The sequence below is a fragment of the Empidonax traillii genome, unplaced genomic scaffold, assembly GCF_003031625.1.
Source record: "Empidonax traillii isolate 1590-97213 ecotype Southwest subspecies unplaced genomic scaffold, ASM303162v1 scaffold645:size365152, whole genome shotgun sequence".
Taxonomy (NCBI): Eukaryota; Metazoa; Chordata; class Aves; order Passeriformes; family Tyrannidae; genus Empidonax; species Empidonax traillii.
Genome location: NW_020955838.1, coordinates 152,785 through 170,232, shown reverse-complemented (window position 1 = coordinate 170,232; position 17,448 = coordinate 152,785). Strand labels below are relative to the sequence as shown.

The following is a 17,448-nucleotide window of genomic DNA, read 5'->3' as shown; positions in this document are numbered from 1 at the left end:
CAGGTAGTTTGAGCTGGGAAATCCCGTGTGGAAGCAACTATAACTATTGTCACTGTAACTGTTCTCCAGTCCGAACTCAGTAACTCATTTAATCATATGCTGCTACGCCTCCCTTTTCAGTAAACAACTTGAGAACTTATTCTGCAAGGAACTTAAGCACTTTGAAGAGCCTTAATAATAAAGCAGATGCTTCAATGGTTTGCTGACCTCGAGTCTTAAATACAGATTAAGTTTTACATTTTAAAGAGGATTGGAGTGTGCCTGCCAGTTAAATACGTGCATACATACTGCTGTGCACAAGAACTCTTCCTCAGTAATGGCTGCAGCAAGTCCAAATCTAAATTCCCTTGAGAGTCATAAAATACCCATTTACTCTGAAACAGAGACATTTAACAGATGGAATATAATGGTCCTGGGAAAAATATTACTTGTCTCCACAGAGGTTTAAAAAAAATGCTATCATGGAAACTTAAGGATCCTATTACATTTGCTACCGATAGCTATTTTGTCATTAATTTTTCCCCAAAAATGTTTGATGAGGTCTACCAGGACTTTTTAACATTGAGATGAACCATTCAAAACAGCAAACCCATAATCTCGTCTTGGTTTTCAAGAACACACGCTCACCAAACCCTCTTACCTCAAATTTTCCTTTGACATTACAAAAATGTTATCCTACATACAGTAAGATGAAGACAAACCAAAAGGAATAACAAAACTCTGTTTGACCTTGCTGAATGTAGTCAGGCTGCTATACGTGCGGTACAGAAGCAGCAATAAAATGAAAAATTCATCAACAAAATGGAAGTTCAGTGAGAGATCCCATTGCCCTGATATACAACAGGGCAACATTTATTCTTTCTCTCAGTTCTACAATAGGTCACCTTTGTCCCCTAGTGTAGCTTGAAAAGCCAATTTACTCTAGGGCATCTTTAGGACAGATTAATCAGGCCCTCAAACTGCCTATTTTTTTGTAGATGTCCTACAAAATCTAAGAGAGTCGATATGGCTATAGAAATGTAAACTAGGCAGGTAGTTTGAGCACTGAATTTCTGATCATGTGCATTACTTAACAGCTCATGCCCTGACTCTGATCTAGACTGTTCAAACTTGTCTTCGACAAAAAATTGCAAAAGATAACCATTATCAGTATGATGTACTGTAGCTGTGCTACGGTGTCAGGGGTATCTCAAGGGATACTAGATACACAGGATGAATATTTATTAAGAGTTATTCATGGTTCCTTAAGTTCTCTGTCTCCCTATAGTCCCAACACTTTTTGACACTTTCAGCAGTAATTCAAAAATGTGCAGACTGACTTTCACATTTGTGTTTCAGAAGGAGAACAAAAGATAAAACTGTTCATCAATTTTCTTATATGGCTACTAAGAAATCCTACATATAAGATTCTGATCTAAAATAGATTTCTGGCTCAGTACCTTTACTGTCAGTTTACCAACCACTTCAGCTTATTATGACAGTAAATGTCAAACATTTCAACACCCATGTAAAATAATACAAACTGATTTTATGTAACAGAACACTAACCTTCCTTCCACTTGTCTGAGAGCTGTCCTCATTTTCTCTTCGTACTGCTTATACTTTTCTGTACTAACATATATATGAACTACAGATCCATCTTTCCAGAGGGTATGTACAAACCTGTCACAGTATCTTGCATGAATTACCTTCCTCTTTGTCTCCTACAACCAAGAGAAATCCGTTTCATGTTCCAAAATACATTATTTTGCAGTGCCTTTAATATTTGGTGAACAAACTGCAAATGTACACGCTTGCTGCACATGAACAGGTGCAGAAATAAACATGAGACAGGATGGTCACAGAATTCGCTCCTAGTAAGAGTCAATAGAAACTAGTTTTATTCTTGTAGCTGGCAAAAACAGAAGCTTTACCATTACATCAAACAGTGTAATGGTAAAGCATGAGAAAAACAAATAGAAGACAAATTAATCCAAATTTGTTTAAGTACCTGCAAACACTGCAGCAGGTGAGACTAACACATATTCTGAAGACGAGCAATCTTTGCCCCACCACACAGAAATACAAAGAAAATGATGACATTGCTTAAGCCAGTTCTGATCTTTCCTCTTAGATTACATAGGAACCAGCAAGGAGTCCTTAAAACAGTCATTCTCAAATAGCCCTTTGAAACTTTCTTTTCATTGCATTCTTTGTCCCAATAATAAGCTGATTTTAACAAAAACTACAAAACAAGGCCATACACTATATCATAAATTCCCCCACCAGCCAAGTTTTCAAGCTTTAAAAGAAAAAAAAAAACAACTCACAGGATGTGAGGAAAAATTAACAACACTCACAGCATCAGTTTGTGAAGATTCATCCTCTGGTTTAGTTTTTATGTCAACAATCCCATCTACATGGCGAAAAATACAATCAGCAAGTGCATCGTACAGTGTGAGCTTCTGAGCTTTCAAGCCATACTTCTCCAACCACTTCTCAGAAGTCAAATATTTGTCATATATATGACTTTGTAATGGATGATCAGCTTTGGTTGCTAATAAAGAAAATACAACAAACAAAATCTCCTGTACAACATGGTTCAGTGTGGTTATACTATTTTCAAAAGCAGACTATGATACTAGAGTGAAAATTTTCAAACTTGTTCTGCTTGCTCTGACAGCATTGGAGTGAGCAGATATTTCTGAGTGATTTTTAACAGTCGCTACTTTGGTTTTGTTGCGTTTTTTTTTTTTTTCCTTATCAGACAATTCATTGCAACAAATTCCTTTGAAACTGGAAAAAACCCCCTCAACATCAGAAGACATTAAATAATGACAACATCAACATATAAAAGGAATATTCTTAGTAGTTTAATTACAAAACGCCAGAAAGTACTCCTGTATAAGATGTCTAACTTCAAGAAGAATCATTTGAGAAAATGAAACAACAGAAGATATAACTGAAAATACAGTTTAGACCATTAGTTAACATTATGTAGTTAACATTATATATTGGCTGGGTTTTGGTAGCAGGGGAGGCTACAGGGGTGGCTTCTGTTAGAAGCTGCTAGAAGCTTCCCCTGTCTGATGGAGCCAATGCCAGCCGGCTCCAGGACAGACTTCCTGCTGCTGGCCAAGGCCAAGACAATCAAGAGTGACAGTAACACCTCTGTGAAAACATATTTAGGAACAGAAAGCCATTGGGCAGAAAGAATTCCAGCCAGGGAAGAGCAGAGTGAGAACATGGAACAACAAGGTGGACACCAAGGTCAGTGCAGAAGGAGGGGCAGGAGGTGCTCCAGGTGCCAGAGCTGAGGCCCTGCATGGTGCAGACCATGGTGGAGCAGCTGTGCCCCTGCAGCCCATGGAGGGCTATCTCTAGTTCTACACCCTCCTTCAAGCATTTTCAACTGATACTGAAGAAAACTGGCCTTTTTTTTGGTCTGATCTGGTATAACTGTTCTTATGTTTACCCTTTCACATCATATTGTCTTATAAATTTTCCAAGGGCCATCTTAAGGTAGGTAACTGCACATCTCCGGATACTGGTAACAAGATACAGGGCTCTACACTCACTCATCACTTTCTCAATAAAACACAACTAAACCAAATGACCTGGCAGTGAGTCTCATAGCAGGGTGAATTTATTTTGTCACACTTTAATTGTGACAGACCTGGGTGGTATAAATGTCTATTCTGTTTATATCCAGCTACAGTGACAACAGCATTGAGATCCTGAGCCTGTAAATAAACCTATGGAAGCATCTACTGCCCTTACACACACAGAGACCAGCCAACATCAAGGCACGTGCAGAGTTGCAGCCTGTTCATGTGAAAATATTTGCTTTATGACTGCCTGTGGTTCTAAGAAAAAGTGTCACAAATGCACTCCACATGTTTTATGTAAGAAGTCCTGTCTCAGTTCAGGTAACCAATGCATTATCTGGAGTGCCAGCAGAAAAGTTGACTCTGTTTCTTCTCCTGCAGAACATCACAGTATTCAGAACAAACTACATTTTGCAGAGAAGTGCTTTAAACAGATCAGGAAGGCAAAATGTGGAAGAAATGCAAGCAAACTGTAAGGCTGCAGCTATTTGGATGAATGGGCAATAGTCAAATAATGCTGAAGAACAGACCAAATAAATCATGCTGTTAATTTAATTTCTTTTAAATTATTTATGAAGTGGTTATATACATGAAGGCAAACACGAAAAGAACATTAAAGCTGCAGTCAGGAACACATAAATAAACACTGAAATTATGGCTGCCCTTGCAGCTTTATTGTGGTCTCTTTGTTCATATGTATTACAGAAGAGCTGTTTAACTTCATACGGGAAGACTTAATAATTCAGAAGATGCTATTATCAGTATAGAGAACGGTATTATGCCTTCACAGAAGAAAAAACGCCAGTTTTAATCATGCAGAGCTATCTTATGGACAGAAATTCAAACCCAAAGCACCAGAAAAAAGTTTCCAGCTTCAAATCATCATCACCACTCCCGTCACGTATCTCAACACAGTTCAAGTTCCTGACCAACTGACAGTATAAAATATTCCTCAGCAGGTGATCCTGAAAGGGGCATCTGGCCCCAGCCTCCATCTAGCCAAAGTAAAAGCAATTGCACTGCAAAAACAATACTATAGCTACACAAAATCACCCATGACTTATCCTAATTCAACCTGAATCTTGTACCAACTTATACAAAAAGTACCAGTAGACACCGCGTAAGTATTTTAAAACTAGGGATTAATAAAGATTATAGGCACTGACAATCATGGCTGTGATCCTGAAAATCTATCCCCTTGATTGCAGTCCAATGCTGAAGCTGCCTAGACTCTGCAGATTCCTAGGTTTTCAGTACTTAAGTCTTGTCAGTGTGATCATTCTGCTCCAGAGCATGCTCAGAGCATCTCCATCTTAGAAGGGCTGAGTAGCACCTCATCATCCCCTATTAAAGCCTTTCAGAACTTCAGAAACCAGCCATGCTTCTGTTTCCAACAGAAACAATCAATATGCACAGAACAACAAATGGATCAAGTACTAGGCTAAACACAGTGGTGGGAACTACTAGTTTAATTAAAAAATTAGGTATTCCTTCAAGTTTCTTAAAATAAGATTCGTCCAGAATTGTTTTCAGTCTTCTGCCTTTGATTACAATTCAAACCCACACTTTTTCCCTTTTAGGGGAATAAACTAGGCCATCCCAAGATGACCATGATGGGAGAGGGACGAGGTAATTCCCCAGCACTGTATGGAATAAAACTAAAGACTTACTGGCCCCGGCAGAAAACTTGTAAACCTAGTCACTGGTGAACTAAAAATGGTGTGTTTCAAGTCAAGCTGTTAAAGTTCAGCAATTTTAAGTCGTACTAAACAGAAATATGTATTGGAAAGTTTTAAGCAATCCTAAATTTAGATAACAAGCATAGGTGTTACCTGTATATAGACATTTCTGAGAAAATCATCCCCAAATTGATGAGTAATGAAAATTGTTCACAAAAAAAGTATTGATCATGAATACAATGGTAAGTCTCTGAAGGAAACATAAATTATACCATCTTGAGAAGCAGGCTGGTCAGATTCTGATAAAATTTTCTGAACTTGTCTCACTGTATTCCTGGCTTCCTCCAGCTCCTTCCAGATCAAAAAGACATCTTCACGGACACCAGCTACTGCAAAAGAAATTGTAAACAGAACTTGACATTTTGATAAAATTTCTGCAATTTATAACTTCACAATTATCACGAAGTCATTGGTATATCCAGATGTTGCCATATAACTTTGTTTTCTTGAGGTCCCATGGCAGTGACAAATGCTGTTTTCTGATAGACTTCAAAACCCCAATTTTGAAGGTTTAGAGAGAAGACATTTTCAACTCTTACAGTTTCCTTAAAGTATGTTAACAATTTTATTTAAAATTAAATCTTCTCTTCCTGAAGACTATGTGACAAAATTTTGCCAAAGATGAGTTTATTTTCATCCCAACAATTCTCAACAAATTCTCTGCTAAAAGAAAAAAACTGCTTTACTCTCAGGCTATATTGTCAAAAAGAAAAAAAAAAAAAGGAAAGATGCAAAGCTACAGCTGAGGTTTTCTTAATCTCAACAGACATGTTTTTCTTTATTAAAATAAATAAAACATGTATTTATTCCACAGAGTACAATTACTAAAAGTGAGACATGTTTTATATATATATATATATATAAGTAGAAATGTTCACTACTAAAAGTGTGTTAAATTAGGTTAGTCTCAGAGATTAAATTGCAATAGAACAATGCAGAGAAACTCTGTGTACTGTTACAGCAAAAATATGAAAGAAACTGAATTATCAGCCATCCTAACCACAAACGCAGGCTACAACCTATTGCAGATCACAACGTATTAATGAACTGCACATAAAGATGCTGAACAAGGCAAATTATGTCTTATCATCTAGTGGTTCAGTGAATATACAGTGGTGGTTCACTGTATGAAAGATAAGACATGCAAACTTGCCTACTAAAGTAGGTTATCAGTAAACAAACAAACCTGATCATTTTGTTCTTTGATAAACTTCCCTGAAATAATACTAATACGAAAGTTATACAAAATAAGAACTCAATTTTAATTGTGAAATGCTCTGTTTCCAAGAAATATTTTGAAATGTGTTATTGTACACTGCCACCTCCTGGGACCTTGCTGCATTTCAAAAACATCTGTCGCAGATATTAGGACAAAGATCAACATTTCCCAAATCACAAAAAGCTTTAGTAAGGCAGATTATTCCACAACATAAAACACAAAAGTGAAAAAAAACCCCTCTGTCTGTAATCATTCCCTTTTAAGCTTAAGAAAAGCATTCTTTTCAAATACTTTAGAAATAAGTTGGTTTTTATAAACAATCTCTCACCAGAAATACAAAATCTGAGCATCAGCAAAATTCAAGGTGAACAGATCTAGAGATTTTCTGATGAGTAATCAGCCACTGAATGTGTAAACATATACCTTTGTCACAGTTAAAACCACAAAACATATGCATTCAAACCACACATGCACATATTTCCAAGTTTAAGGCTGTTAAAAAGGCAATTCCAGTGGCACTGTCTCCAAGTAAATTTGCATATCCTCCACAAGCTGTCAATGAATGTGATCAAGATTCAATTTTACTAACATTTTTAATGTCACATTTGCAAATACTGAAAGAAGTATGCATATTTCAACTACGACTAAAACAATGCCGATTATTTTCATCTGTTTCCCATTAAACTGACGCTATGGACTCATCAATTTTACAGGATTATTGTTTCTGTCCCCTTTAAGACATACGTATTGAATTGCTATTACACAAGAAGGTATTTTTTCCTTATTTATGCTGCAGCACAGTTAAGTAAAACTGCATGCACTTTCAAAGTAAGTATGTTTAATGACAGTACACAGGACAAATGCAGGCACCAACAACTGCATATTATGAAGTTCCAGTTGCTTAGAAAACCTTTTTTCTGGGAACATTTTTTCCTGAATTCAACTGGGAGAGAAGGTTGCAAGCAGTGATATCCACAGCAACTTTCCCTCTCTACACAGGAAGCTCTCCTCAACCTCTGCCCTGGCCTCTTTTCCTCTACAGCTAAGGAGCAGTGGAAAAGAAAAGCTGTGTCTTTCGAAACTGAGCCCCCCAAATTAAAACATACACACACATGCAAATGCATAGTATCTTCCAGGTGTGGCTCTCAACCTGTGGCTGATCCCTCAATGCACATCACTGGAAAATGACCAAGAAAGCACAAACGTCACTTTGGTTTAAATTCCCTGCACTCACACCTCAGATGTGCCATTTTTCGGGAACCACCATCCAAAGAAAGTCACTCCCCTAAACAGGGCATTTTCCAACCACTCCAGGCCCATGATCTCTTGCACACCTTCAGGCATTCATGTCCCAGGAAAGACCTTGTCTTAAAAAGAGCTCTTTTTCCAGAGATAGAAAGGGCCCTCCTGGTTCCCCCTGCCAAGAAGCACTACCCAGTCGCCCTGGCTGGTGGTGTAACAGCCGCACCCTTGGGGAGTCACACCCCCTGGTTCTGATTCAAAAACCACCACATGCAATGGCAGGAGGGTGGCCACCAGTGGCCCATGAGGAAGCCAGCCGGCATGCCCTGCAGCCTGTCCCTGCCCAAGCACAGCAGAGCACCCCATGCTGGGCAATGTTCCAGGACAAGGAAAGCCCTGAAAAAGAGGAAGAGGATGAGGAAAGATGTGAGAAAAGCGTGTGGCAAGGGGCAGAAGCATTCTGCTGACACCAGTGAATTGAGAAGCAAGATGGCAGATCTAAGCGAAAACACAGAACACTTGCACAGGTACACGGAAACTCATAACCACCCTCATTTCCATTCCCCAGTTATTTAACAGTCAGGCAATCTTTAAAGAAGCAGCTTCTCCACACCTGCAAACAAACTCATCCAGTTCAACAACTCACTGTTACATATTTGATTTTCATGTTGCTAAGAAAAAAAAGCCCATAGTTAAAAAAAAAAAAAAAAAAGTCTACATGTGGCAAATACCAATACAAAAGCAACTTAGGGAAAACAGAAGCATTTCTTACTGTTCTGATTATATGACTTAGACCGTGGAAATAAGAAAATCCAAATATAATGGAATAAAATCTATTTCAAAATTAATTTGCTAGCAAGGTGAGAAAACTGATTTTTTCGCTGCCAGTCCCTTCCTCAGCCTCTACGTGGCAGCAGAACATAGCAATATTCCTTCAAGCACTGATTTTCAAAATCCCCACTTAGAGGGGTATGAATGAAGGCACAAAAGAGCACATATTTTATCTGTGCACCTGCCAAGTCAAGCAGTACTTGAGTCCCATCCTGCCCCTTTCCCTCTGGACGAATGCACAAAGCAAATGAACTTTGAATCCCATGTGGCATCGCAGAGCATCTATCCGCATCGCTCTCCACCCATTAGCAAAGAGATTTGCCAGGCCAAGGCTGCTGAGACTAGACAAAGCACATGCAAGGAAAAAGCAGAGCCAATGATCTTTACTACAGCTTCTAGGCAAAGCAGCTACTTTTCAGTCATTAGTCTGGCATTGCAAATGGAGGCTTCGATCTTCCCCATGTCGGCATACATAAACAGTGCAGAGTTCGCTGACTTCAATGCCATACAGCGGGATGACGCTCTTAGGCTTCCCATTTTTACACACAACAATCTGAAATGTTCCCTGTGACTATCAGGTAAATGTGGAAAATCAAGTACACCTAAGAATACAGCCTTACACAGTTCACAAGGAGAGCAGACATTGAGTACCCTCTATTCATTTCAGAATCTACTTCAAAACACCACTGCTTTTCAAGATTTGTGTAGCACTTACATCCCTGTTACTCCAAGTAGATGACACAAAAGTCCCTCTGTTTAGAAAGAACCTTTTTCTCCACAGCTTTCTCCATTTCTTGCCCTCTGTGTCAAGTTCCAACTTAAATGTCACCTCCTTTCCCCTTACATTTTAACTACATAACAAGATTGCTTAATTCTGCAGCTTTTTGCAGATGAATAAAGTGCACAAAGCATATAGGCAGAAGTGATAACAGGAAAATCAATGCTGAATGAGAAGATATCATCACATTGGTGAAATTAGGCTTTATGTAAAAGCATTACTCTACCTTAAGTAAATCTGAGGCTGCCAGCATAAAGACCTCAATTCTTTACTGGCTTACACCTGTTTTGATCTCAAGCACCCACTCAAAATCAGTGTAAAAAAAATTCAAATCTGGCAGTTTCTCACGCTTGCTTTCTAAATGACTGCTCAAGATGCAAAACAGGGAAGAAGAGAGCTCTTATCTAAAGTTTTAAATAGTTCACTTCTGACATGTTTTGGCTAGGCAAATGAAAAAGAGTGAACATGAAGATATCGTGTATTTGCAAAATGCTGATATGCAGTGAATACCCAGAAAACTATCCGATTCCTTAAAGCAGCTTTTCCAGTCCATAAAACATGGTGATGAGTTTCACTTTCCAGCTGTTGCATTTGTGGTGCAAAAATGAACATAATCAAAACATTCCTGTGCCTCTCCTTCTTTTTCAGAAACACCACATTTGGATGATTAAATCTCTGGTTCGTTCTCTATTTATTTCCTTGTATAGTTTATGCCACACATCCAAGAACCAGTTTCAGAGCCCATTAGTGAGTAATCGACACTTTTATTTTGATTGCCTTATTACTACAACCTTGAAGGAGTTTCTGAAACAAGACACAGACCAGAATAATGTCTTCAGTGTGTTTTCTTTTCTGAAAGGACTTTAGATTCTGCATATGGCTGAAACGCTGATTGGCTGCCAGTGATGTCACGACTGCACTTGTAATACCCAGTAAATGCAGAAAGCTAATTGTGTTCCTTTTTAATGTGTAAATTCTACTCCATAATAGCAATAAGACACAACAGACAATGCACTTCAAGGGGATTACTGTCCCTTTGAGCGATTAAAGCTATTCAGCTTTCAGCTTTAGAAACAGTGGTGAGGAAGTAATTTCAGTCATACAGGAGCTCTAGGCCCATCTATTGAAACGGGCTGACTGCCCTGGGGCAGAGGGAGCCAGCTCACCCCATGCACACCCCCAAATGTGGTCCAGCAAGACCACGGCAGACTGAAGGCAATCATTATACTGCTCTGAATTAGTATGAGACAAGAGATCATGTTTTGAAGCAGACTCTGCTCTTGATTTTCAGACCTGCATGGGTGAGGCTTGAGTGTCCCTTCACAAAGCAAAAAACCAGGTGAACCTCACTCTCTTATTTCTGGCCCCCCACTATGGTTCTTTCTCTTGTACTCTTAAAATCATAGTCCTAGGGAAGGATAACTTAGTACACAAGGAATTAGACTACAACTCAAAAACGGGCCACTTAGTCCAAGACTGGCAAACAACCTTACATGTGCCACAAAATCCACCTTAAGCCACATATTTCCAAGTAGTGAGAAGAGGATAACATTTGTATCTTTGGGGCAACATCAATGCCACCAGCATAATGGGGATATGACCTATTAGAATAAAGAGGTCTGATGACTCCTGATATCTCAAGAAATATTTTTTTTTACCGTCCTGCTGAGAAAGACATCGGGATTTGACACACAAAGCCTCACTCCACACCACAAACCAGTCTCCTCATGACCTGGCTGAAACCCCAGTCCAGTCCACTGAACACTTACCCAGAGGAAGTAGCGCTGTAACCAGTAAGAAATTCACTGAGAGCTTTCTGCCCAGCTCCACCCTGCAGTGAAACTGTTTATTTTGGATTTTTCCTACTGGGGTTTTTTTTCTTCTATCTTCCCACAGCTACCACCATTTCACACGGCCTTCTACATGGTCACTTACCTGTGCTTTTAGCCTTTCTTTATGACAAATTCTTGAGAGGAGCAAGTTAACCTCATGTTGCTTTGATCCCCTTATACTATGTACAAACTTGGTTTATATTGATGCAGCTGTCATATCATATGGTTTTCCACACTACTTCTCTTCCTTTCTGCCATTTCTTTATACGTTTCCACAAGGTCATTGGCATAAGTTCACCAGTACGATTCTTCATCTTCCTAAACAAATGTTCTTCTCCCTTTTTTCACTTCTGTCTTACTCTCACACGCACATCCTCTACTCTCTTCACTTCTCTCTTTTCTTTGCCCTCTCCTTGCCACCCACAGAATTTCCATTTGACCAGTCCTGTCCTCACCCCACCCACATCTACAGAGGTTTTTTTCATTTTATACTCAGCAAGTGTCCTATATTACATTTCTATTCTGAAATCTCACTGAAAATACCAGCATAATCTTGTGTTTTATATTGTCTACCTAGTGGCATTCGCCCTTTCACTTTTCTGGAGTTCAGGGCAATTAGACCTTTTCCATCCTCTTCATACTTTAGTGCAGCTCCAGTAGCATGTCTGTAGTCATTCTTCTCAGCAAAAGCATGGAACCTGTAATACAAAATGAGTTTCCACCAGTACACAAACTACATAAACACTTCCCTAATTTTAAAGAGATTTATGTCACACGTGCAAGAGCATGGTGTACAACTTCAGTATTATTTGCTAATCTATTAAAAATATCTAAACCTTCAACCACAATGAGGTAATGAATATTATCCAACTTCTTATACACATTTCTGTACCTTCTGAAGTCTTCTCATGTAGAACATTCTTTCGTTTGGGTATTACTTGCTCCAAGGCACCTTACTTTTCAATTTCCTGGAAATCTATTTTTAATTAATGCTTTTAACATGCTGAGCAGGCATGTAATTTGAGATGTCTGAGATGACACTAACACCTTTTTATCAGATTATCCTCCCAGTTGAAAGCCTGACAGGAACATTTATTTCATTATCGACATACAAATCAGGATGACAAGCAGACTTCATTTACCCTCACTGTCAAAAGACAGAAGCTCTCAGAGCAGGAAAAAGAAGCATTTCTAAAACAGAACTACATGAGAAAAAGGCTCAAGCCATGAAAAGCCCATGAACTGCACTGCTCCTATGGGAAAGCTGACTTGTAGACAGTTATTGGGCAAATATCTGCCAGTAAGATATTAAATGGCACAGTAAGTCTCTGCAGCAAAGTTAGACTCATGCAAAAAGAGGACAGCAAGAATCATATCAAATGGAACAATTCCTCTCAGCTCCCTGCCACAACACTTTTTGCCTCTTTTTACCATACAAGAAACATTCACTGTCTTTTAATAAAGGAAGTAAAAATTCTGCCAAAAGGATAGTGACTGGCAATGTACCTGGCACCACAGTTCTAAATGACCACAATCATTTTAAACGCACATCAGAACAGAGCAAACATAACACTTTCCCACAGTCTTGTTTTTGGCAGGCACTTCATCTCTTAAAAGCTACTTCTAAACACAGATGGCTATGAAAGAGCTAAGCAGCTGCCATCTTACCAATTCTCTGCTGTCATTTTGGAGATTTCTACTGTTGGAGGTCTTCCCACTTTTGCACAAACAACAGTAAACCAGAAAGAGCTAGCAGCCATTTCACAACTCTTTAACTTTTTGGTAGCTTCTGTTAAGCAGACAAACATCTACTGACTCCTACTGCCCTCCTGCTGTTCAGCATGACTTTGGTATTGTGGGGTTTTATATTCGTTCATTTCTTTTCCTTATTTTGATATGAGAATCAAGATTTAAGTGCTCTTATCCCTTTCTACTGAATGCTGATTTTCACCATATGGCTGACTCCTAGGATAAAGTAGTCAACAAGCCATGTGGAATATATCAGTTTCCACCAATCATACCAAATGGATGCTAGAGAGCATGGTACAGAACTGCTTTTCCACACAACTATGCCAGATGAAGAACACCTCATCAATTTTCTGTTACTCCATGAACCACCCATTTAGGACAGGCGTTTCCTTTTCAGTAAATGTCTGTACGGCACTTGAGCCAAGAAAACTAGATCCTTTTCTGGTGCCTGTGGATACTACCAATGTACAAATAAATACAATAAAAGCTTGGTTTAGTTTACGTTATGAACCTTTCCCCTGAACAATTTTTCAGACTTCAAAAGAGGGGCAGACGACAGACAATTTAGGATATAAAGAGGGAACGGCCTTTCTACAAGCCAGTGAGCACATACATGGAAAAAAGATGGTATGTTTAAGTAGGGCCTGCATTCTAGTCATGTCACTAAGACTATTTCCCCAATTTCCCCCAATCACTCACTGAACTGCTTTGTCTTATTTTCCTCATGGATTATATTCAGATATGTTCTGATGCCATTCCTATCAGCAAAGCACTTTCTGAGTACTGAAATTGTTACTGCCCTTCTTTGTCATACCTGCCAGAGGCCAAGCGGCTCAGTTCCTTCAGGAAAATAATAGTTTCATCTTCCCTAGCATTGAAAGACACAATGTTGATTGGACAGGGGCCATCAGAAACCTTCTCAAGGAGTAGCTGTTTTGTGTCCACTGGAACATCACCCACAGCAAAGTAATAAACGGCTTCAACCTGTCATTAAACAGAAAGAAAATTGGCAACTGGAAGACATTGTTTTACATAAATGTCTGGCATTTGTTCAAGCACTGTCCTGTGCCACATATTGGTAGGAAAAACTGGTAAAACTGATGCATTACTTGAGCGATAAGATTTTTAGACCTTTGCTTCTTCCTCTCATTTATGCTAATAATTCAAGTGAATTCCATACCAAATTTCCTCAAGTGAGAAGAGAACCTGACCCACAGCCCTCGGGTCTGATTCTGCCCAATACAACCCTCTTTCCATAGAAGTTAACTGAAAAAAAAAAAAAGAAGGATAAGGCTCTGTGCCACATCACACTTTGATGAAGAAACACGCTATGCTGGTGTCTTGCCAGGGATGAAAATCTGTAGGAATTTTTATACCAGACATAGTTTTACTGCCAGCATGTATTTTGAGGCTAGGAAAGATGCATTATTATTTGAATGCTACTGCTAGTATTTACAGATATTTTGTATTTTTTAAACTTCCCAAGCAGAGGGAGCTTGGCAGGTTTATATGGCCAAATACACTTATATTCTGAAAATGTTATTGCAAGAAGAGAGAGAAGCTGAAGAAACACCCTTTAGTTATTGATTTTTACATAATGAGGGATTTTATGTTACCTGCACTTACCCATGCTAACAATCCTCATGGTATGTTTCTTGAATTTTCATCATCATTAAAACCAAATTAAACAAACAGCTAACCCACAATGGCTTTCAAGACAATACATAGAGCATATCAGTCCTATGTAATGATACATACCTAAATATCTAATAAATAGTTGCTTAACTGAAAAAATATACTTGAATACTTTCATGGTACAGATCATCCTAAAACTAAGCCAAGGCACATGAAAAATAAGGAGCTGACTGGTGACAGTGAATATGAGTTCACTAAGGGCAAATCATGACTGACAAATCTGGTGACCTACAATGGGATTACTGACCTCATCTACCTGGATTTATGCTAAGCATTTGACACTGTTCTGCAAGACATCTTTGATTCTAATCTGGAGAGACAGGGATTTGATGGATGGACCACTCGGTGGATAAGGAATTGACTGGATGTTGCACTCCAAGATTTATGGTCAACAGCTCAATGTCCAAGTGGACATCAGCAGTAAATGGTGTTCCTCAGGGGACAGTACTGGGACCATAAGTTTATGAATACAAACTGACATGGACTCCTGGATTTCAGGCTTCCTCCCTCATCTACCTTTTGGCACAACTACTTAGGTTGTTCCTCAGCACTAGAAGACATCTCTTCCAAGCAGCAATCCAATCTTGGGCTAGAATAGGTAAATTAGCACCTTGCCACCTTGAATTTCTCTTGGATTTTGTAGAGGGGTGAGGCACTCCATGGGAGGCAGGGCCCACAGTTACAGGCTCCATTTGCTTGGGAGCAAGAAGGTCTGTGGTCAACCAGGTGTCCTAGAATCACTGATAATTCTAGACAAATACTAATGGTAAAGAGAAAAATAGCTGTGCTTCATTAAAATTCAAGATTAACAAAATACTTGTTAACTTTAGACAAAGGTACACAGAAACAAAAAGAAAGAACTCTTGCAACTCTTGCACTTATCTATGTTTTAGTTCAGTTTTACAAAGTTCTCTCTCTGCCTCCTGCAGCTAAAAGCTATCTGAGCACTCACACAGATCTCCCAGATGAGACTCAGTTCTTGGACAATACCAGGTTTCTATCACTTTTGCTGAAGAGGCTCCTGGCCCGGAGGAGTGCATGCATATTGCACAACCACTTTTTCCTGTGTTCCTTCAGATTCACATCTTTTCCACCTCCCTCCTAAGACTGCCAATAATTCATAAAGTTGATGTTCAATAAGAATAGAAATTTTCACGCTTTCTCACACTGCCTGCCTCTGCAACTTTTCAAAATGCTGACATTTGTCGGGCATAGCTGATACAGAACCTCATAAGAAAATTTTAAAAAATTGCTAACCACAGATAATTCACTCAACTTCAAACCCAGCAATGAAATACCACAAAGGAAATGTTCCTATACATTAGTAGGGAAAGGTTAAAACCCTTCAGTTTAGTCTTTCATATTTTGAAAATTGTAATTCATACATTTAAACAAGCAAACAAACTTCATACAAGAACAGGACGGAGAACAACATGAACAGTTCCTCAGTTTTGATCTTGGTGGGGAGGCATGTTTTGGATGGGTGATCCACACTTGGCGGAGTGGCACCTGTACAAAACCACAAGTTAGACACTGTGGATGCATCTGTGGCATGTAGAGCTCAAAGGAGTGCAACCTTACAGAAGAAGACAGCTCATGAGGAAAGGAAATCTAAGGAGTCACCACACACGGGAAGAAAAGGCCAGCTAAAGGAATGACAGGAAGAGCCAGGTATAAGGGGAAAATAAGAGAGATTCTTTTGGAGCAACTTCTTTTGCTGATGCCATTTCTGAGGAATGAGTCATTCATGACAGTTCAGTAAGTAGATAGCTTTTGCCTAGGACTGAATGGGGTCTCCACCAGCTGCAGTACAGTGACATTTGCACTCAAGTGAACTGCCAGTTAAGAATGATAATGACTCTATTTAGGAGTAATTGAAGGGTTTTTTAGTGTTGAGCACCTGCCACAGTTGACTCCCCCAGATTGCCCCGTAGCTCACCAATATTCAGACAAAAATAATAGATGTCATATTATTGGACAGATTTTAATTTCTGTTTATTCAAACAGAGAGCCACCAGGTCCAGTAAGACTTTTTTTCATCCAAACAATACTGAAATCTAAATATGGTCTTTTTAGTGACCCACCAGGAAATCAGTACTATACTGCATATTGAAAATGTTAATAAAATTTATGTAGGAGGCATTTTAAAAAGCAGTCATAAAAAATCTGACTGGTGCACAATTTGTTCTTCACACAAATCCTTTTTTAATATCAGTTTCTAGACATCAAGGTTCATCTGGATAAGAATCCAGCAGCATAGAAACCAGAAGTAACTCAAGCTAAATTTACCTTCTCCTTCAAACTACATCCCAGAAAGAAATTTACAAAGGAGGTAGGACTGGATCTGTGCACAGGGATGGGTGTTAGTGGTAGTTAAAACCAATGATCATACTCTATACATGGTAGGCACAATTTTCAGTTAAGTTCAGGTATTAGGGAACTGAAAAAATGTACATTGTAAGCAAATGTCATAAAATATCTTTTTAACAACTGAAGTGTTAAGTGACCAGCTCAAATGATGGTATATATATTTCATGTCTTTTGACTCTGCTATAATGAATAAAGTAAGATGCTACTTTTAGAAATTAACAGCATTTAACTGCAGGAATAACTGTGCATGGCTTTGTCTCTGTCATGGAAGAAACTCTATGTATAACCTGCCTGGTAAAAAAGGATCTGTGTATCCCTACCATGAGTTAATGCTTACACAAATCTCTCTATTACTATTTTGGATTTTAAATATAATTTTTCATTAGCACGTTGGACACATAACAAA

At 38.8% G+C, this 17,448-nt stretch overlaps 1 protein-coding gene across 1 annotated transcript in view; it reads right to left on the bottom strand.

Moving 5' to 3' along the window:
- The window catches only part of VWA3B (von Willebrand factor A domain containing 3B), a 67,626-nt gene that overhangs the window by 37,729 nt on the left and 12,449 nt on the right, over positions 1-17,448 (bottom strand). Inside the window, 5 exon segments of the mRNA XM_027899128.1 lie at positions 1,549-1,703; positions 2,340-2,536; positions 5,539-5,655; positions 11,802-11,926; positions 13,792-13,961. Coding sequence (XP_027754929.1) covers positions 1,549-1,703; positions 2,340-2,536; positions 5,539-5,655; positions 11,802-11,926; positions 13,792-13,961 — 764 coding nt within the window.